Here is a 22,464-nt window from a genome sequence, read left to right as displayed (position 1 = left end):
CTGCTGCCGCTTCCTCAGCTCCGGAGCTCCGCTGCTTAGGTTCTGTGAGCGGGAGCCCCTTTCCCAGTGGTCGGTGTTCCTCTGCGTACTGCCAGGTCTGTGATTGGGAATGCCGTATACCCGACTCCAGGTCTGTGCTGAGCACCTCTAATTTGACAGGATTTCTACTCCAAAAGGAGAAGGGCGGGTGTCCAGTCTTTAAAGATGGGTGTGCTTGGGCTTATCAAATAGAAGGTGAAATGGTGGAAAGATGGAAAGGTGCAGCTTTAAAAAAAAACAACTCTCATGTATGTGAGAGAACAATTGACTTTTTAATACAATATATTCTGTATGGTTTTTCCCTCCACCAGCTCCTTCCAGCTCCTCCCCACCCACCTAGCTCCCACCCCCTTCTCTCTCTCTCCTCTCTCTCTCTCTCTCTCTCTCTCCCTCCCTCCCTCCCTCCCTCCCTCCCTCCCTCCCTCCCTTCCTCTCTCTCTCTCTCTCTCTTCCTCTCTCTCTCTCTGTCTCTCTCTGTCTCTGTGTGTCTCTCTCTGTGTCTCTCTCTGTGTCTCTCTCTCTCTCTCTGTCTCTCTCGTGGTATCTACTCATCTTCCATTCCATTTTGAGGAACTCAAGGCAGTGAAGTAGACTGCAGTAAGGACTAGGCTGCTGTCAAAACTTTACAGAGAAGTTAGGTTGTAGTTCAGTGATAGAGTGCCAGCTCAAGGGGAAAACCATGTGTCAACCAATAAATAATACTTATTATCGAAAACAATAGCGGTCCAGCCCCTCCTTGTTTTCTCCCAGGGGCCATAGAAGAATCTATCAACCAGCTGAAGATCTAAACCTAGGGATATCAAATGATTCTGAGCACACTGAGTACTTTAGTCCATTCATTTTATCCTTCTAAATCAATTCTATCTACACAGCTTCTTTTCTGTGCTCATACTTAGCTCCTCTCTGTCCCCGTTTTCTCATTATTCTTCTCATTATTCTACCTAGTTCTTTCCATCTTCCTTCTCCTCTTTGTTCCCCCAAGCACAACTTGTTAGTAAAAACTACAAAGCAAACTCTCAGGGACAAAAATTCTGATAAGAGTCACACTTAGCAAAGACTTGGTCAGCTCAATTGGTGACTGACAACAGCTGTGGGTTGTAAAAAGTTCTGGCTACCTCTTAAAGGGAGAGCTACAAGGGTACAAGGGAAGAAACGAAACCAATGAGAGATTTAAGGAAAAGGAAAAGAATACATGTAACATTTTATGTGGTTAATAATATCCAGATATGGTTAGTCAGTTAACAGCTTTTTTCTCTTAGTCACCTGAATCTCAGAACCTTTACATAATTACTCTACTGAGCCTAAAATCTTGCATTAAGAACTGGTGTAGAAATAAATACCGTCACCTGAATCTCAGAACCTTTACATAGTTAGTCTACTGAGCCTAAAATCTTGCTTTAAGAACTGGTGTAGAAATAAATGCCAAGTGTTAATTGTTTTTAGAGAATGGGGAGGTGCTAGTGGAAGAAGCTTAGGGCACTACAGGTGCTATTGATCCCTTGAAGGACTGAGCTATACCAAGGCCAGACACCTGCACTGTCACTTCTGGTTCACTATAATTCTTCTGAAGAGTTTTGACCCAACAAGGCCAGGCACCTGCAGTTCCACTCTGTGAAAGTTCTACAAGGACACTTTGGCCAATTTTGCCTTGTCAGTGGCTAAGGATGGAGAACAAGACCTCTTAAGCATCTACAGTCCACATGGAACATAAATCTAGTATGAAGCATATATTAGTATGTTTCTATTCATAAAAATTGTATAGCCAAATAAGAAACCATCTTCTTGACTATCCACAATCATGTGTGCCCATAAGATTGAGATATAATCATGAGACTACATGTACATATTACATGGAAATACATGGTAAATGGAGAGATATCACAGCTGTAATTGCACAAGAAGTTTATACCAAGAAACAGCCAATTCATTCAAAAGGCAGTAATTCCATAACTCCTTGCATGATGATTTCCTCTAACAGAACCCTTGGTTCTGATAGGTTGACCTGAGCACTAGTTGTCACCTGCTGTATACTCCCATGGTCTTTTGCTAACAGCAGCTCTCAATAATTTATATTCAACTTAACATTAAAAACATTTGTTTAGAGATGGTATAGTGCTCTAGATGCATGTCATGCCACCTCTAATTAGGTGTTATTCTGAATAAATACCTTTTGCCAAGTGAAATAGAGAACTGGGCCTGGGTTAGCAAAGTCAAGGCAAAATTTGAAACTAATTATCCTTATGATACCTTATCATAAGTACTATTTTAAATAGTAGGTATGATTACTGAGTTTTATTCCTTGAAATTTTCTGACATTTAACTCCTTAACATACTTTATTTAAAGGTTCATATTGGGACTCTCCCCTTAAATAACCTCACTTTACCTGTATTCATGCATGGATTCTCTTTTGACAGATGGAAAATGGTTGATCATTATGTTAGCCGTGTCCGTGGAAATCTCCAAATGTTAGAACAGCTGGACCTTATTGGAAAAACCAGTGAAATGGCCAGACTTTTTGGCATTCAGTTTTTACACGTATTAACAAGAGGTTCACAGGTAGAAATTTTTCTTGTACACTTTAAAGTACTATATAAATGAGATACTTATTCTTGACCTGTTTGACATGATAGATTTTTAAAACTTTGTATCTGTTATCAGTACCTGAGTAATTGAATCTTATAGTATCGTTAGAATTACCCCTTAGCAGTGAGGAAACCAGGAAAGAACATCTACCTCATGATTTACATTTCTAAGTTTACCATCTTTCAAGTCCTAATAGGTCATTTTAACGTTAAAAATTAAGAATCTGAAAATCAGTTTTAGTGACACCTTGAAATTTGACTAAATAATACTTAAAATAATGTAGAAAACCATACGATCAATCTGCAGGGGGAAAGCACCCCAAAAATATTACCATATATTCAAGGGACATTCTTTTCTCTTTGCAGTACCGTGTGGAGTCGATGATGTTGCGGTTTGCTAAACCCATGAACTATATTCCTGTGACACCCAGTGTTCAGCAGAGATCCCAGATGAGAGCTCCACAGTGTGTTCCTCTCATCATGGAGCCCGAGTCTCGCTTCTATAGCAACTCGGTCCTTGTTTTGGATTTCCAGTCACTATATCCTTCCATTGTGATTGCATATAACTACTGTTTTTCCACTTGCCTGGGCCATGTAGAGAATTTGGGAAAGTAAGATTTCTTTTTTATATTTCCAGCATGTTATTGTGCTTTATATGTGTTAGGATTATAGACTGTCTTCATGGATCTTTACTTCACAGAGTCCTTATTAAGAATAAGAGGAATGGGGTACAGCACAGCTGGCCCATTGTACAGCTGTCCTTAAGAGTAGCAGGAATTGGGGTACAGCACAGCTGGCCATTGTACAGCTGTCCTTAAGAGTAGGAGGAATTGGGGTACAGCACAGTCTTACTAATTGACATGAATCATATGACTGATTCAGTTTTGTAGCTGGATGGCTCATGTGAAGAGGATCCTGAGTAGAGACAGATCAGCCTTCATCTTTCTGTTTGATTCTTCGTACATAACAGTGGTCTCCTTTAGAATGAGAATTATTTTTATTACTTCAGCTTTCAGTGCAATGCTTTGAAAATAATGATGTAATCCTGTTGTCACTTCCTCTTGACTTGAAAGAGGCTGTGATTTTTCAAAAGATGAGTTAACTCTTATAGTTGGTTAGTTCATGTAAGTTCAATGAGAATAACACTTTAAATTGTCAAAGGGGTGGATATATTTATTGGACTATAAGAAATACAGAATGTTCTTACTGATTTTGTGTACTTGAGACCAGGTATTATGAGCTAGTCTGGTACTGTCTTTCATAGGGAATATTTGTAGAAACTGTCTTTTATTAAGCAGGAAATTTGGAATTACTTATCTTTATACTTGAAGTTTTATTTAGGGAGCTTAATATAACATGATTATATTTTGAGTGAAATTATGTATTTTAGTGTATATTCAGTCCTTAAGTTGTAAAGTACTACCATTTAAGAAATGCTTCTTTCTATAAATTGTGATATACGAAGAATGTTTGTTATTGAACCAAGTAAGCATATTACTAGTTACATGAATTCATGTTTACATGTTTGAAAAATGGAGTTGTGGTAAAATTAGAAAGATGTCTAAAAGCTGTGTTGTATCATCTGAGAAAGTCTCTGCTTCATACTTTCTTTCTAAACAGGTATGAGGAGTTCAAATTTGGCTGTACCTCTCTCAGAGTACCTCCAGATTTACTTTACCAAATTAGGCATGACATCACAGTGTCCCCCAACGGAGTAGCTTTTGTCAAGGTAATACTCTCTTGTAAATGAAAGGAATTAACTGTGGCTTACATTGAGAGAACAAGTAGTGTTTAGGTATTGTTGACACATGAGGTTACACGACTTGAAGACATTTATCTCATAAGATCAAAAACAAATCTTCTAAGAAATCATCTTGAAAAAATCATCTTACTTTGGTTGAGCTTTGATTTAAAATATTTTAATTAATGAAATATTGAAGGAAATAAATATACACCTATAGTATCTTCCTTTTCCTTTAATTTGGCAAACATACCTAGCAATTTAATGGTTAAAAGATGTTACCTGCAAAAATTTTAATTGCTTTAATGTATACATCCTACAAATGTCCTACATTATCTGAAATTTAATAATTACCATCTTAGACATGATGATACTCTAATATAGTTAATGATTACATTTTTAAAGAAAGCATCCAAATTAACAATAAGGTCCCTTTATACTCTGTATGTTTTCTCCTCAAGAAAGACTAAAGAAAGCTTCCTAATTGAATAAAGAAAATAGGAGATTTCAGAGGTTATATTACCTCTCATATGCCAACTTCATTTCTTTTCTTGTTCCTTAGCAGTAAGTTAATGTATACTACACTTAGGAAACGATGTTTGATGGTAGATGCAGATCCTACCAACCCTCCAATTCATTCTGGTGTACTTATTACCACTTAAGAGATAATACCAAACTTTAATTAGCAATTTAGATGTAAAATTTTTTACCAGTAAGTTCATGGTATATTTCCTTCTTAGAAATCTTTGGAGTAGAATTTTTTTTTGTTTCCCCATGTCTAAAATAATCCATTTTCAAATAACATTTTTGCATATTTGACCGTGGTTCTTTTTATATTACATTTTAAGGCATTATGCCTCACTGAGAAAGGAAAAAATCAGGAAGACAATCATATTCACAGTGGGGCGGGGGGGTGGGGGAGGCAGTGGAACCATGGGAATAAATCTAATCAAAGACTTCACGTCTTTGGCCTTGGCAATAAAAATTACAATACACTGAGAGGAACATGGTGGCACACACCTTTAATCCTAGCACAAAGGAAGCAGAGGCAGGAGGATCTCTGTGAGTTTCAACTAGCCTGGTCTACATAGCAAGTTCCAGGCCAGCCAGGGCTACACTGTTGAGACCTTGTCTAAAAAAGAAAAGTTATAAAACACTGGGGAAAAAAAAAAAAAGTAGGAGAAATGAGAAGATGGGAAAACATCACTGTGTGAGAATTAATATCTTTAAAATAACATAATATCAAAATTGAACTACATATTTGATGCAGTCCCTAAGAAAATACCTGTGACCTTAACAAAACAGAAAACAAACAAACAAACAAAACCTAACACTCATATGGAGACACAAATGATATCAAATAGCAAAAGCCAGTTCTAAGCAAAAAGAGTAATGATGGAGGGGAGACATCATAATATCTGATTTCAAAATACACGGTAAAGCCAAAGAAACAAAATCATCATAGTATAAACATAACATAAACAACACCTAGACCAATGGAATAGGGAACCTAGAAATAAACCTGTGTATCAGCCATCTGATTCTTGACAAAAATGCTAAAAATAGACAGTGAAAAAATTAACTTCAGTTCCAGGGGATCTGATGCCCTTTTCTGGAATCTGTGGGCACCGGCCACATGCATTATGCTCAGACATGCAGGCAAAACACTCATTCACATAAAACAAATAATACGCGTGAAATTAAAATTAAAGTCACCTGAAAATCAATTGAAGGCCTAAAACTTTTAACAGTGATACAGAAAAACATCAGATAAACACTTCTGGAAATTGGTACTGGTAACGGTTTCCTGAGTGGGACTGAAAACTTGAATTAACAAGTGGGATTACATAAAATTTAAAATCTTCTGTCAGCAAATTAAACAATCAAGAGTAATCACACCTCCAACAGGATTAATATCCAAAATATATAAAAGACTCAAGAAGTCTAATACCAGATAAGCACATAATCCAGTTAGTAAATAAGCCTGTGATCTCAAAGAAATCCCAGTGGCTGATGACCATGTGAAAGGTGCTGAGTGTCTTTGGCCACCAGGAAAATGTAAACCAAACTGCACTAAGATTCCACCTCACTGCAGTCTGGGAGGCTGTCATCAAGGAAAAAACAGATGCCAGCAAATGTGAGAGGAGTCAGGAACCTTTACCCAGCGGGTAGGACAATAAATTATAGCCCTGTGAAAAACGGTATGAAGGCCCCTTTAAAAACTAAAACTACACTCCAGGGTATCCAGCATCACTTCTGCGAATAAACCAGAAAGAAAGCACACTGAAGAGATGCCTCCTGCATGCCTCCTGTTTATTGCTGCACTGCTCACAACAACTAAGTCATAGAATCAGCCTGGGTGCCCATCCTGTGTATCACCAGATGAATGGATAAAAAAATGTGCCATGAGCCGGGTGGGGATGGCACACACCTTTAATCCCAGCACTGGGGGAGGCAGAGGCAGGCAGATCTCTGAGTTCAAGGCCAGCCTGGGCTACAGAGTGAGTTCTAGGAAAGGTGCCAAAGCTACACAGAGAAACCCTGTCTCGAAAAAAAAATAAATAAAAAATGCCATAAATAAAATAAAAATAAAAATAAATAATTATTTTTTTAAAATAAATTATTTTTAAAAATATTTTTAAAAAATAAATAAAATTGCCATGCACATGCAATGGAGTAGTGTTTGACCATAATGAATAATAAAATTGTGACATTTTCAGGGAAATGGATGGAAACAAAGTCAACATATTAAATAAAATTACCTAAACACAGAAAGACAAATACCACTTTTTCTCTCATATGTTGAAAATGGAGGCTTGGAGGAGAGGACCTGAAAGTTACAGGGTCTACTAGGGAAGGCAAAAGGAAGCGGACGGGGGGGGGGGGGGGTGGGGGGGGGGTGTGGGGGGGGGAGTGTTAGAGAGGGTGATAGGGAGGGTCTTAATAATGAAGACATGGTGTGTGAGGATGAAACTTCACTGCGTGCACTACTAATTACGGTTTTCTAAAGGATAGAACAAAGGGAAAGGTAAATCTGCTTCAAAAGGTACACCAAATGAATTAGAGGCTAGACTACATTTTCCTTGTCACATGTATGAGTTATTTGTCTAAGCTCCCTTTAATAGGATTTTTAAAACTTGATTTACATTTTGACCTAGTATGTAAAAATAAAAGTAAGATTTTTTTAATATTCAAAAGTGTGATTATCCTATAACTGGGGTTTTAATTGTTCAGCTTGACATGCGTTATTTTGCACGTGACTGTGAATCATCAGTTAATAACTGTTTTGTGGTTTTCATTCCTACCGGAGTTCGCATAAATCCTCCCTAGTCTTGATTAATACAAATGATTTTTTTTTTTTTTTTGGCAACAACAAATTTTATCACCTCATTATTCATCCCCTCTTCCAGATTGCTAATAAATATAGGCCGGAGGGGATGGCTTAGTGGTCTAAGCATCAGATTTGAAATACCTAGAGTCCCTGGAACTGCAGGTTTGAATGTCAGCAGAGTCAACCCAGCTCATCATTCTTCCAAGGTAGATAAATGGAGTTCCATGCAGAGCACTGTGTGGGGTCATTAGGGTGAGATCTTTAAAAACTGAGGTTGGTTATGAGTGATACAGGCCCATATGTCTTTCTAGAAGGATGGGGGTCTCGATCAAAGTTTGAACAGCATTTCCCTCTGAATTTGTTGTATGGTTGTTTATGTACTAGTTGACATCCTGCTTCCTGGAGTTCTCAGAGCTCACATAGAAGTGCTGCATTCAAATTCTCAACAGTACAGGAATGTTTGAGAAGAAAAACCTCTTCAAAAGAAATAAAATTGGTCATTTTGTATGACAGCTACTAGTCCTGTGGCTATTTGTTAGTAGCATGTTTCAGTTTATGAGTTGGCCATTATTATACTTGTTTCTTTCTTAGTTACCGAAACCTATATGCATGTATATATGACTGAGGAATTTTATACATTCTTTTTTTCCCTTTACGATAGCCTTCAGTACGAAAGGGTGTTCTTCCAAGAATGCTTGAAGAGATATTGAAGACGAGATTCATGGTGAAGCAGTCCATGAAAGCTTACAAGCAAGACAGAGCCCTCTCACGGATGCTCAATGCACGTCAGCTAGGACTGAAGCTGATAGCAAATGTCACATTTGGCTATACAGCTGCCAATTTCTCTGGGAGAATGCCGTGCATCGAGGTAACACATTTAATACTTCTTTTTTTCAGGATAGACTGTTAAAGTATTTTGTTATGTTTATAAACTTGACTTAAGTGTCATTTCCATGATATATTAGTTTTTCTTAAATTGGGTCTATAAACATGCATCTTCCTGAGTATCTGTGAATTTTCTCTGAGTTCCATCCCCTTATTTTAATAATAATTTTTAAATTATATACATATTTTTACATTTATTAACATGAGATTTCAGTGCCAGTTTATAGTAGTTTTTACAGTAGTAACTTTGATACAAAATTATTCTTTTTAATATTTTAATAGCAACCAAGTTATAGTCAGGTTGACTTGTCCAAATGTTGCAATAAAGACAAATCATTCCACAGACTGGGAAAATAGTTCAGTCAGTAAAGTGCCTACTGTGTAAGCTGAGGGGCCCAGGTTCTAATCTCCAGGACCCACATGCAATGTCAGAGCAGCAGCTTGTTGCCTGTGGTCTCTGAGCTGATGAGGTGGCAACAGGGGATCCCTGGAGCTTGCTGATTTACTGACTAGTTAGTCTAACTGAATAAGTGAGCTCTAGGTTCCATGGAGGAACCTGTCTCAAAAAAGGTGGAAAACAATTGAATAAGACAACCTCTGGCCTCTACACACACACACGCGCGCACACACACACTCACGTTAAATGTACATGCATCATACAGAAAAAGTAAAATCTTCTATATTTGTTAGTGTACCTATTAAAGAAGCTAAAACCTTCATTTGGATTGATCAGTTGAAAAGGACTTTTCATAGAACAAGACTAATTTCTTCTTAAGATGTTTAGTAGAAATGAATACAATACAGTGCAACAGAATAGTAAATATACTAGTGGCAGAGAAAAGATAGGAGATTTGTTGACCTAATGGTCTTTAATGTCATATGAGGATTGTGATGTGCCCAATTTACGTACTTTGCAAAGAGAAAACTAGAGGAGGAAGAGAGTCTTCTCACAGCTCCCAATAGGCAAAGTGAGCCTCACACCTGCTCAGGGGCTGACAGTAGAACTCAGCAGGTCAAGCGCTCACCAAAGAAGCCTGATAGATGACTTAATTCCCTGGAACCCACAAAAAAGTGGAAGGAGAAATTGGGTTCCACAGAATAATCTTCTGGCTTCCATATATATATGCTGGTCACGCAGCATACATGCTTTTGTTTAAGGTGCTGATGTAAGGCTGGAGAGGGGCCTCAGTCAGTAAGGTTCTTGCTCTGCATGCTTAAAGACTTGAGAGCCTCAGTACCCACGTAAATGGTGTGCACTGCCATGCCTGTAACCCCAGTGCTAGAGGAAGATGGGGGCCTGGGAGAAGAGGGCTGTTGGACAGAGATTCGACGTTTTGTTAAAACTTACTAGTTTCAGGTAGATAACGTGGGTGTTTTATTATTATTATTCTGTTTTGTATTGAGACAGATCTCACTAGGTAATCCTAGCTGGCCTGGAACACATAAGAGATCTGCCTACCTCTACCTCCTAAGTACTGGGATTAAAGATCCATACTACCATGGATGGTAATTCGTAGTATATTTTAGTGTATTAAGTTATGGTTCACATTTTCAAGGTTTTCTAGTATACTCAAGTCTCAATAGGATATCTTATCTTAATTTAAAATGCAAATTAAATTTTTGCTCCCAGTTTTGTTATCTATTCCTTTGTTCATATGCTAGTGTTTACTTTGCAGTACAACTTTAGACAGTTTTCTAAATACTAGTCAATCCTATGTTTAGTTTGGAAATTTCAACTTTTGTCGCAAAAAGGGAAGCATCATTATTACTATTGTTATTAGCAAAAAGACAAAAATGCATAGTTTTATTTTATAGTTGCAAAGGGAATGCTCCATTTATTTTGGATGACAATCTTCTCTATCTTTTAATATCAATGAGCTTAGTAAATATAACACTAATGGTATATAGTCTCCTTAATTTACCAGCTCTATAATCTAATGAAGATGTGTCTCATGGTACTTAAGGCCTAATATCTTTTATCAGCTTGTGCCATAATCCTTGCTAAAACTCACTGGTCACAGTGAAAGAACCCTTGGGTCATATTTATTTACCTACTTGTTTTAAATTGAGCACTGTTAATTTATTTTCTGCCATACAGTTGTGTACATTTTTTCTTTTACTTAGTTTTACTAAAAAAAGTATAAACAATCACAAAGATTTAATTTCAGCATTTAAATTATAAACACTGACAAAATTTTTGAAGGATGTACACATATATTTCTTATACTTGGACCCAACACAATGTAATTATGCCCTGGTTGGTTATATGGGTATAAAGGAAAGACTTTGAATAAACAAGGCTTATTGTTTCCAAGAATCAACTGTACATGTGTAGCCTGTAAAAGTGTGCAATTCATTGTACTTCCTGATACATTCAAAGGCAAGTCCATAGTCATTGATTCTTTTAAATTCACTTTTTAAACTTTGTGATAACAGTGGGAGCTATTTTGGTTTTACATTATTTCATTTCTAGAAATACTCAATAATTAAAATTTTAGTATCATTAAAATCTGTTGACTTTTACTGAGCTTTGTTAAGAAATCATTTCCAATGTGTTTATATCAACAGGTTGGTGATAGTATTGTTCACAAAGCCAGAGAGACCTTGGAACGAGCAATTAAACTAGTGAATGATACCAAGAAATGGGGTGCTAGGGTTGTTTATGGTGATACTGACAGGTAATGAATGGATTTAGGGGTTTATACTTGGGTTTTTGGTTTGGGTTGGGTTTTTTTTTTTTTCCTTATTTTCTTTTTTGTTTTGTTTACATTTATTGATACTTTATTTTTGTATTTGAAATAGCTTAGGGGAAATCCTTTTAAATGCTTACTCCTATATCAGTCTTTTTGTCCTTATGATCTTTTGGTTGGATAATTCATCTGAGTCGCTGTATTTAAGTCCCTTAAAATAATAGTGGTAGTAGTAATAACAATAACGATATAATAATAATAAACAACTTCAGGCTAGGAAGAGGGCTCAGAGTTGGTAAGAACATTTGCTATGCTACCAGGAAGACCTGATTTTGGATTCACAGTACCTACATTAAAAGCTAGATATGGCCACGTGAGTAACTCCAGCACTAGGGAGGGCAAGGGCAGGAATATCTCTGGTTTGCTGGCTACCACCATAGCAGAACAATGATAGAAAGGAATACTCATTGTCATACTCTGTCCTTAGTAAACACCTGCATACGCGTGTGCACACGTGTACACATACACACACACACACACACACACACACACACACACACACACACACACACACACACACCCCACATAATCAAGACAAAAAATAAGCTTTTTAGGGCTGGAGAGATGGCTCAGCGGTTAAGAGCACTGGCTGTTCTTCCAGAGGTCTTGATTTCAATTCCCAGCAACCACATGGTAGCTCACAACCATCTGTAATGAGATCTGGTGCCCCATTCTGGTGTGCAAACATACATGCAGGCAGAACACTGTATACATAGTAAATAAATCTTGTTTTTTTAAAAAAAAATCTTTTTAAAAGGCAGTTGTCAGAGCCTTATGCTGTTAACTTTTTATTAAATCTATTGACCTTCTAAGAGAAGCAAACAAACAGTTACTCATTTGATCCCAAAGAATATGCAGACTTCTATAACCCCATTCACATCCTGGTGAAGAATGGGACAGCTTTTGAATCCTGGATTACTACTATCAGCCTGCTTGTTTTGTTACTTAGTTTAATATTTTTCAAGGCCCAGTTATTTATGTAACATCTTACTTGTTTGGCTCCTTGAAATCCTTCTAGAATATAGATATTCTAATTTGTTGCTGTCTGAAGTGGTTTCCATAGTAAGTTTAGAGCCCCATTGTGATCAAGCTAAAAGCACTCGCCTCAGCCCCTCGGATCATTAAGCAACAGAGCAATAGGAGAGAATATTTGTAATCAATAAAAATAACTTGTAAATGATCTTTAAACAGTATTTAATCTTTTCAGTCCTTTAAAATGTATATACAATCAGCATTATATTAGTGCTTAGTGAGACCTTGTTGCAGGTGGCAACCTTTTCATTACCAGTAGACAGGGATAGTTTGATATTTTCCGAGCTCTGTCAGTATTATCTAATGTTGCTCATCAAAAGCAATATTTTAGTTTATCTTTGGGCATTTTGCTGCTCAGTTAAACTTCTGCTTTCTAGTCTATGAAAATAGTACAAAAACAAACTTCATTATGTTAGATTTCTTTGTGAAATTTGTAGAAAAGAGAAAAAAGTTAAATATGTAAATTGTTGCTTTTAACTCAGAGTCTGTATGTGTTAGTTGGTGATACATAGAATCATAAGTTAGCATGATTTTTATTGAGTATTATATACCATTTAAAATCTTTAAGAATTGAAACCAGCCAGGGGTAGTGGTACATGCCCTTGATTCCTAGCAGTGGGGAAACAGAGGCAGATAAATCTCTGTGAGTTCAAATCCAGCCTGATCTACATAGAGAGTTCTAGACCAACCAGGGCTACACAGTGAGACCCTCCCTTTAAAACAAATATATTAAAATTTTTTTAATTAAAAAATAATTTCAAACAAAATCCAGTACTCACAGGCTCTCAGAACCAACTGGGGGTGAGGGGTATTACTTAGGTTAGCAGTTTATATGTTATTGGAAGTTCATGCCCTTAGGTGAGATATTGTCACCAACTAGTCAGTAATTGAGACATAAATATAAATTGATGTTTTGATTGCTAGCAAGTGCTTTCTTTGTATATCAGATTTCACAGGAATATTGAGATTCCAATCAGTTAAATTTATGGACAGTATCACTTTGATCACCCTTCATTGTTTCATCTGTGTAAGGACAATTCATTTAGGATGTGCATTCTAACAGCAGACTACAAATCAGTTATTAGAAGTACAAAAAAATCCCAGAATATGTCTTTTTTTTTTTTTTTTTTTAATGCTGAATGCTGTTTATTGAAGGAGGGAAGAGGTCTTAAATACAGGCTTACCAGAATATGTCTTAATAATTAATTTTATTCAAATTAAGTCTAATTTTTTCATTGGGAGGATAATTATGATAAAAGGTAGAAAATGACTTAGAAATGATAAATTTAACGCTTGGCAGAGTGGAAAAGAAATCTCAACTAAAAGAAAGGATCTGAAATCAGTCTAGCTATATTCTAAGTATATTCACATATTACATAATTCACTTAGCTTCTCTGACTCAACTACTTCATCAACTGAATGAAGGAATTTTGTAAATGATGATGAGTCACCATTGCCTCCCTCAGTTTCAAGGCTCTTGATTCATAAAGAATCTCGGGTCCCATCTGAGGAGGGTCAGTTACCAGAATACCAAAAGGATACAGGAGGCTGTTTCACCACTAGAGCAGGTTTTTTTATTGCCCCCCCCCCCACTTAAGTGTAATAAATGAGCACACTGTATACTATAGTGTTCAAACAGTTACTTCATATGGTAATGGGTCTCGTTCATATTTATTCCATCCAAGGGGACATAACTGCTTCAGTCAATGACTAAAGCTATTTATAATAGTAATTCTTAGGCAGTGTAGGGAAGAATTTCCAGTAAGAATATATATACTTCTAGGATAGGGAAGTAAAACCAGAATCTCTTGGGAAATAAATCAGATCATAATTAAGAAAAGCCTCCTAGACAACACTCATATCTCTATTTAGTCCCTACAGTGTATGCTAATCATTAATTCTAAATGTATACTTGAACATTATTCAAGATGAATGTTATTTAAATGTGTTAAAAGTTCAGTGATGATGCAAAATGGATGTAAGCCATTCCTTTTACCAGGTGTGGCTAATGCCTGTAATCCTAAGACTTGACAGTCAAGAGGCATAAGGATTATCCCAAGTTCTGGACTCAAGTGAGTTACATGGTGAGCTCCAGGCCAGGCATGACTACTTAACAAGGCCATCTCAAAAACAATTGTGACAGCAAAGGCATCTTTTCCTTTTTAGACTAGTCATCTATCTTCTATGACCGAAATTTCACATTAATTCAGGCTAATTCCCTTGGAACATAGGTCCAAATCAAGTTAGCCACAGCAGAGTATCCACTATTAAGCCCACTAATGCTATTCAGTAAAATCTCATATAATAACTTTTAAAGTATAGTGAGTGTGCCTGTATATGTATACATATATAAACTACACATATCTGTAGGCTTTTGTGCCCCTGACCCAAGGGTTAACATGAGTCACTTTCTATTACTGTAGATTAGTTTTATTTTTTCAAGTATTTTATATAAACGGAATTATACAGTATGTGCTTTCTTATGTCTGGTCCTGAAGAGTGAGCACTCTAGGAGACAGATGGGGGAGAAAGCTAGAGAACATAGAGGTGAGTGCTATTCTAGAAGTCTATGGATTATGCTATGATCACTTGGCCCATCTGGTAAAGGAACGAATATGACATGTTTGGGTATCTCACACACACACTTGGTTTTATCACTTTTATTGAAATATAGTCTTAACAAAAGTGCACAGCGTATAGTTTATATAAAATATATGGGCCTGAGTAACCAGCCACTCTACTCAAGTTACAGAACATTTCTATTGCCATAAAAAGTTCTTTCATGTCTCCCCTCTACAGTCAATGTCTCATTTCCCCTGCCAGCACCCCATGCTCCACATCTCTGACTTCTGTCACCATAGCTTAACTCTACTTGTTCTTAAATATATGTATATGTGCTTCTTAGTTTTCAAGTGCTTGCCTTCATCATTGCATCTGAAAAACTTGAAAATGATAACTTTTTATAATAAAAATAGTTTGACAGCCACTTATTAAACATAATAGCATAAAAATCAGCATCCCATTTCTGTATGTTTAAGTACAATTTAAAGGAAAAAGGATGTCCGTGCAAAAAGATGTATATAAATCTTTTTTGGAATTGTATTCCTTATAGTCAAATGAATAGATAAAAATTTTATGGTATATTCATACAGTGAAATACCCAGTCATAAAAAGAAACTGGCTATTCCAACATCATAGATGACTCTAAGGTAGGCTGAGTGAAAGAACCAGACACAATAGAGTATGTATGGTATAGTTCCATTTATACAAAATTCTTGAAAAAACAAAACTAATCTGTAGTAACAGAAAGCCAATCGTATGTTAATCCTGGGGCAGGAGTACAGTTTTAAAAGACTGTATTTTTTGATAAACTCAACTGTGCGCCATACACAACCTTGAATGTTGGGTGGTCTAGGACCTTCTTGACACTCGGTGTCTGAGTTTTAGTTGTAGCTGAGCCTTGAAGAGCTGTAACAAGGTCTCCTGTGAGGATCTAAGGGAAAGGGACAATTAAAGACAAAATCTGTGATAGGAAGCAACTTAAGAAGGAACAGTCAGGACGAACGAAGTAGGTCATCTTGGTTTAGACTGTTTATTAGCCAGGAAGTGACTCTTGATGACATTGTTCTTATGATGACTTCCGCGTTACCCTGCTGTATTTTTAATCTCTTAGTATGTTTGTGCTACTGAAAGGAGCCACTAAGGAGCAGTCTTTTAAGATTGGGCAAGAAATTGCTGAAGCTGTTACTGCTACTAATCCTAAGCCAGTGAAATTGAAGTTTGAAAAGGTAAGGGGAATAGAGTGTTACTAATCACATGCAGATTACATACCTCTTAGGAATTTCTGACTTACTCATCAGTCTGTAGCTCTGTAAATACGTTGACTGTTACGGTTTTTAGTTTTATATAATCTCTCAGTTTGGAAGCGTTGTGTGTGTATAGCTGTGTTTGGTTCATTTGGTTTGGTTTGGGGATTGTGTTTGCTGTTCGGGTATGATGTTAGGGCCTAGCTTGTACTAATACTCTACCACTGAGCTGTATCTGCCAGGCCTCTGAATTTTTTTTTTTTTCAGTAATGTCTTAAGATGTGAAAAGATGATTTCATTTACTTTTGCTATAAAACAGGCCACTCCAAACTTAATGGTATAAGACAGCCAACATCGATAGGTTTCATGGTTCCGGAATTTCAAAAAGCTACACCAGAGTATTTATCTCTGCTTCAGTTTCTAGGCCCTCAGCTAAGGAGTTACAAAGGTTGACTGTCCCCTCAGCACTGGACAACTCAGGGCTAAAGTCACCTGATGCCTTCCGACTCCCATGGCTGCATGACCTTAGAAAACTATGTGTATTCTCGCTAATGCCTAGAATGCCGTAGGAAATGTTGCTCTGTTTTTTTCATTGATTGTTCTGTGGAAGTCATTCATTTCTTCTCACTGATTCTGTCACTCACAAGACAGAGATGCTAAAGTCTCCACTGTAATCATGGGTTTGCCTCTTAGTTCACTGTAGTACTGTCAGGTTTTATTTTCTGAAAGTTATTTTTTTACAGTGTTCCTAGTATTGAACAAAGACAACTTTTTCCACCTTTCTTTTTGTTAATATTAGCATAAGTAACACTAATTTTTTTTGGACTCTACTATGCCATTTTCTGATCATTTCTGCCTTTTAATTGGAATATTAAGGCCATGTACATTTAATGTGCTTATTGATAAAGCTTGGGCATTCCACATTAACATATATTTCAAATTACCATGTTAACCATGACAAACATAAAATTTTTATTTTTAGATTTAAGAAAAAATAAATATGCCAGATATTGGCACATGGCATGTGCCTGTTGTGAGAAAAATTGTGAGACTGTTTAAAAAAAAATAGTAAAAAAATATTAAATGAGAGGTTTGGGGGAGGGGAGCTTAGGAGCAAGAAACAGGACAAAAGTCATAATATAATTGAAAATAAAAGGAATGTCCCATTGAACCAGGGATCCATCCTAGAGCTTAAATCATGTACGTAAGGTTGTTTACTACAGCATTATTTTCAGTGCCTAAAAATTGAAGACATCCTCAGTGCCCCTCAGTCACAGCACCCCCAGACCACAGACTGCTCTGTAACTGTAAGGCAGATGAGCCTTCCACACTCTCTCAAGAGAACTATTGACTTAAAATACAAAGTACACCGCAGTATGTGGTAAGCTGCTGGTGAGGGGAATAGATGTGTTTGCACAGGGTATCTCTGGAAGGACACGGAGGAAGCCAGTAACAGGAAATCTTTAGGAAGTTCTTACTGTTCATTCTCATAACTTTAATTGTGTGCTGTATATGGATATAAAGTAATTTAAAATTAGTGTATAGTTGATAGCTTTTGAAAAAACAGTGTCACTTGGAGTAGAAGCAAGCTAGTGCAGAAAAAGGAATGAATGGTCAGTAGGTAATAGTGATTCCTTCTGGATGCCTTCCCATTCCAGGCTTTAGAGAGGAATTCATTGCATCCTCCAGAACATTTAAATACTTCATAGTGACATCTGAATACAGAGAACAAGAACAGAAACTCAGAGTTTGGGGAAGTGGTTACTGAGTCATCTTGTCGATTTTACTGCAGGTGTATTTGCCCTGTGTGTTACAAACAAAAAAGAGGTATGTGGGTTACATGTATGAGACACTGGATCAGAAGGACCCGGTCTTTGATGCGAAAGGAATAGAAACAGTCAGAAGAGACTCTTGCCCTGCTGTTTCTAAGGTAGGTTCTGCATTTGTTGTTCCCAGCAGTAAGAAGTAAGGAGTAAAGACTCTGGTGCAGATGTCACTCTCCTTAACCGCACAGCTGGTGGAAGAAGAATGTGAAGTCTGAGAATTTATTTCTGTTGGAAACTGGTCTTCTCGAGTGCTTAGTTGCAGACTTCTCCCCACACCTCTGTTCCGTCCGAGTGAAGAGTTGCTTGCCTGTGGCCTCTGATGGTAGGCTAGCTTCTCATATAACAGCTCCTAAGATGGATGGATCAGGGTGAGGATGAGAAACTGTCAGACACTCCAAGTCACTGAGTTCATTCCAGGTGACTGGGACTTCCACTGCCATCCCACTGCGAGTCAGATTGTGTCTGTCAGTCAGAGATACTGACAGCACAGAAAACTCACTCCCAGCACTCTAAGAAAGGCAGAAGGCTGAGTTTTTATTTTATTTGACTCATTGGTGATATTAAATTTCTCTTTATTTCAGTATGTAAGAGTTGGTCCTGTTTCTCAGGCTCCAAGTAGTTTGACTTAAGAAAAACCAAGTTTTATGTTTTTCATCAAATAGCAAATGTTTCATCAGAATATATCATTCCAATATGATTTTTCTCAAACTGTGAGATTCTTAGAAGAAGCAAGCTATATAACATCTCATATACTTCAGTTTCCTAATCATTTTTATTATCTAATCACAAGATCAAGGGTGTGTGTCTGTGTCTGTTGCGGGGGGGGGGGGGGGGGGGGTGGTGTCTGTGTGTCTTTGGGTGTGTCTGTGTGTGTCTGTGTCTGTGTGTGACTCCGGTACCTATAGCTTTTTAATGAAAGCATAATGATAATGCTGAGACATACTGGAAGTTATTTTATCTTTTCTACATCTTTTCATTTTAAGATACTTGAGCGTTCTCTAAAGCTGCTGTTTGAAACGAGAGATATAAGTCTAATTAAACAGTATGTACAGCGACAATGTATGAAACTTGTGGAAGGAAAGGCCAGCATACAAGACTTCATCTTTGCCAAGGAGTACAGAGGAAGTTTTTCCTACAGACCTGGAGCTTGTGTGCCGGCCCTCGAGCTTACACGGTAATGACGCATGCCACAGCCCATCCTCGGGGCACAGCCGGGACATTGCAGAGACCGGCTGCAGCAGAGAAAAGATAGCCACCGTGCAGCGTTCTCTTCCCTTCCCCACACAGAGCTTCCCTGTGCTTTCCGAGAGCTCCTCTTCTGGGCTGTTCTTAGGAAACCAAGTGCAGTAAAACTGTGACGTTTCTCATTACGTTTGTTTCTTCCATAGAATCACTAGGCAGTCCTTAAGTTTGAACTGCCTGAGCAAGCATTTAGATTTCATTCTGCAGCCAGATTGTTTAGTCAAATCTCTCTCTTCTCTCACTGAGATAACAACACTTTCTAGGGACTGGTACCATCCAGGTAATGGTGCTATAAAGAGTAAGTTTCAAACTGCTAGAGCACTGTCCTCTTGATATCAGCTGAGAGAAGTGTATATAATTCTCAAAGAAGCAACAGTCTGTTTTGAAGGTGGCCCTGTAGATTGCTCGTGGTTTCAGGCTTCATCTGAATTATTTTGCTGGGAAGGTACCTTCTATGACATTCTCACTGTGTGCTTCATTTGGATTTGACTAGGAAAATGCTTACTTATGACCGGCGCTCTGAGCCTCGAGTTGGAGAACGAGTGCCATACGTCATTATTTATGGGACGCCTGGACTGCCCCTTATCCAGCTGATAAGGCGCCCTGCAGAAGTCCTACAGGATCCGACTCTGAGACTGAATGCCACCTACTATATCACCAAGCAAATTCTCCCACCCCTGGCAAGGATCTTCTCTCTTATTGGGATTGATGTCTTCAGCTGGTACCATGAACTACCAAGGGTAAATTTACTAAATAATACGTGTCCTATAAATATTTCAAAGTTCAGTATTTTATTTATGTGTTATGAGAAGTTGCCCTCCATTATTGAAACTTACAAAGATGCCATGCTCTCCAAAGAGAAACTGATTATCTATAAAGACCTTCTTAGCGTCTATCAAGTTTCCCAAACTTTATAAACATTAAAGTGAATCCTCAAGAGTTTCAGTGGTAAATGGCCACAAAGTAACTGAGTCAATCAGCTAGTGGAAAATAAATGAATTACAAAATGGGTAGGGTTTTTTTTTTTTTTTCAGTATTTATTGATTTGTTTGTTTGGTTTTGGTTTTTTCAAGACAGGGTTTCTCTGTGTAGTTTTGGTGCCTGTCTTGATTATTGCTCTGTAGACCAGGCTGGCCTTGAACTCACAGAGATCCGCCTGGCTCCGCCTCCCAAATGCTGGGATTAAAGGCGTGCCTAGATTAATTGACTTTTATGAGTATTTTTGATAATGTGGTGGATGTATGCCCCATGAATGTGCTTGGTACTAGTGGAGGCCAGAGAGGATATCAGATAGCCTGGAACTGAAGTTACAGATGTTTGTGCTGGAACTGAATCTGGGTCCTCTGAAAGAGCAGCAAGTTCTTTTAACCACCAAGATATCTCTCCAGTCCCTTCACAGTGGATGTTTAAGATATGCATAGAAGGGGCTGAGGATATGTTTTAGTGAGTCAAGTGCTTGCTGCCCCTAGCATGACGACCTGAGTTCAGATCCCTAGCACCCATGTCAAAGGTAGACATGACCACACATTGCTATAACCCCTGCACTAGGAGGCAGAGACAAGAGAGTCCCAGTGGCTGGCCAGTCAAAACTCTCCAGGTTTAGAAAGAGACTCTGTCTTAAAAAGAAAAAGAAAGTGGAAAGCAGTAGCAGTAAACACCTGGACTCGACCTGTGAGCTCCACATGCTATACACAGATACATACACACACATAAGCTGAGGCTGGCACACACCTGTAATTCCAGAACTCTGGAAGCTGGAGCAGGAAAATGGTGACCTTGGGGTTAGTCTCGGCTACATAGCAAGATTCTGTCTCAAAGGAAAAGAATATATGGGATATAGTATCTAAATATAATCCTGGAGAGACCAGCTGAAAGAACTGATGTTAGAATACCATTTCACAGCTGACCTTTAATTCCAGCACTCAGAAGGCAGAAGCAGGCGGATTTCTGAGTTTGAGTATAGCCTGGTCTACAGAGTGAGTTTGAGGACAGCCAGGGCTACACAGAGACACCCTGTCTTGAAAACAAACTAACAGAAGAATACCATCTCACTCAGTGAGATGCCCAGTGTAAAGCTTAGCACAGAGCTTTGCTTGAACTCTTCTTAGTTTACTCACTAGGTACCTAGAGGGAAATGTGTGAGTCTAAGCATCTGAAGCACAGTTCTCTAAGAGCAGAGTCCTTTTGATCTGTTTGTGAGAATGTTCTTCAAATGTGCTCAATCATGTGCCGTTACCCATGGTATTCAGCCAAAGTGATAAAGAAACATGTTACTTAAACTACATTTTTAAAAGGAAGGAAAAAGCAACTGATGGAAACAGATGCAGAGACCCACAGCCAAACATTAGGTGGAGCTCAGGGAATCCTGCAGAAGAGGTGGAGAAAGAATTGTAGGAGCCAGAGGGGTCAAGGTCACCGCAAGAAAACCCACAGAATCAACTAACCTGGGCTCATAGGGCTCACAGAGACTGAACCAACAACCAGGGAGCCTGCATGGGACGGACCTAGGCCCTCTGCATATGTGACAGCTGTGTAGTTTGGTCTTCTTGTGGGACTCCTAACAGAGGGAACAGGCTGTCTCTGACTGTGACCTTTGGGAACCTGTTCCTCATACTGGGTCGCCTTGCCCAGCCTTAATACATGGGGAGGTGCTTAGTCTTACGGCAACTTGATATGCCGTGTTTTGTTGATACTCATGGGAGACCTGCCGCTTCCTGAACAGAAATGGAGGAGGAGTAGGTTGGGGGGTAGAAACAGAGCGGGGTGGGGCAGGGGCTGGGAGAAGAGGAGGGAGGGGAAATTGCTGCCAGGATGTAAAATAAATAAATTTTAGAAATACATAAAAGGAAGGAAAAGTATAAGCTAGGAAAGTAAGGTTAAGACTAGCTTCAGAGAATTTGTGCAGACTGACACATAAAATGCTATATCCTGGCTACAAGCCAGGAAACTCAGATTCTTTTAATTGCAAGGTCTACAAGAATTCTAAGTCAGTGACATTTCTAAGATACTTTACTCCTTAATATTTATGCAAAGTGATTTTAGATGACACCATAAGACTCCAAGAACAGAATTGTGGGAGCCCGTTCTGGGGTTCCTCGTGGCTTTACCCAGCAGGTCCGAATAGAGGATGATCAGGACCACGGGCCTGAGTGCAGGTGTCTGAGATGGCCTGCACTTGGCTGTGCTGGGGGAGGAGGTCTTTTGCTCCACCCCTTGGCGTCTCTATAAA

The 22,464-nt window shown here is 38.2% G+C and overlaps 1 protein-coding gene across 5 annotated transcripts in view; it reads left to right on the top strand.

Annotated features, from left to right (window-relative positions):
- Rev3l (REV3 like, DNA directed polymerase zeta catalytic subunit) overlaps positions 1-22,464 on the top strand; it is a 162,388-nt gene that overhangs the window by 124,029 nt on the left and 15,895 nt on the right. For 4 of the 5 annotated variants that reach the window (XM_076552424.1, XM_016002786.3, XM_006984301.4 and 1 more), the window contains 9 exons: positions 2,455-2,596; positions 2,989-3,233; positions 4,243-4,351; positions 8,356-8,562; positions 11,148-11,257; positions 16,035-16,149; positions 17,960-18,097; positions 18,977-19,167; positions 19,729-19,975. In XM_076552424.1, coding sequence (XP_076408539.1) covers positions 2,455-2,596; positions 2,989-3,233; positions 4,243-4,351; positions 8,356-8,562; positions 11,148-11,257; positions 16,035-16,149; positions 17,960-18,097; positions 18,977-19,167; positions 19,729-19,975 — 1,504 coding nt within the window. Of the gene's footprint in view, positions 1-2,454; positions 2,597-2,988; positions 3,234-4,242; positions 4,352-7,773; positions 7,901-8,355; positions 8,563-11,147; positions 11,258-16,034; positions 16,150-17,959; positions 18,098-18,976; positions 19,168-19,728; positions 19,976-22,464 lie in introns of all 5 variants that reach the window. The other variant, XR_013044982.1, reaches the window with a different exon arrangement.

The sequence above is a fragment of the Peromyscus maniculatus genome, chromosome 16 (assembly GCF_049852395.1).
Source record: "Peromyscus maniculatus bairdii isolate BWxNUB_F1_BW_parent chromosome 16, HU_Pman_BW_mat_3.1, whole genome shotgun sequence".
Lineage (NCBI taxonomy): Eukaryota > Metazoa > Chordata > Mammalia > Rodentia > Cricetidae > Peromyscus > Peromyscus maniculatus.
This window is presented reverse-complemented; position numbering and strand designations above follow the sequence as displayed.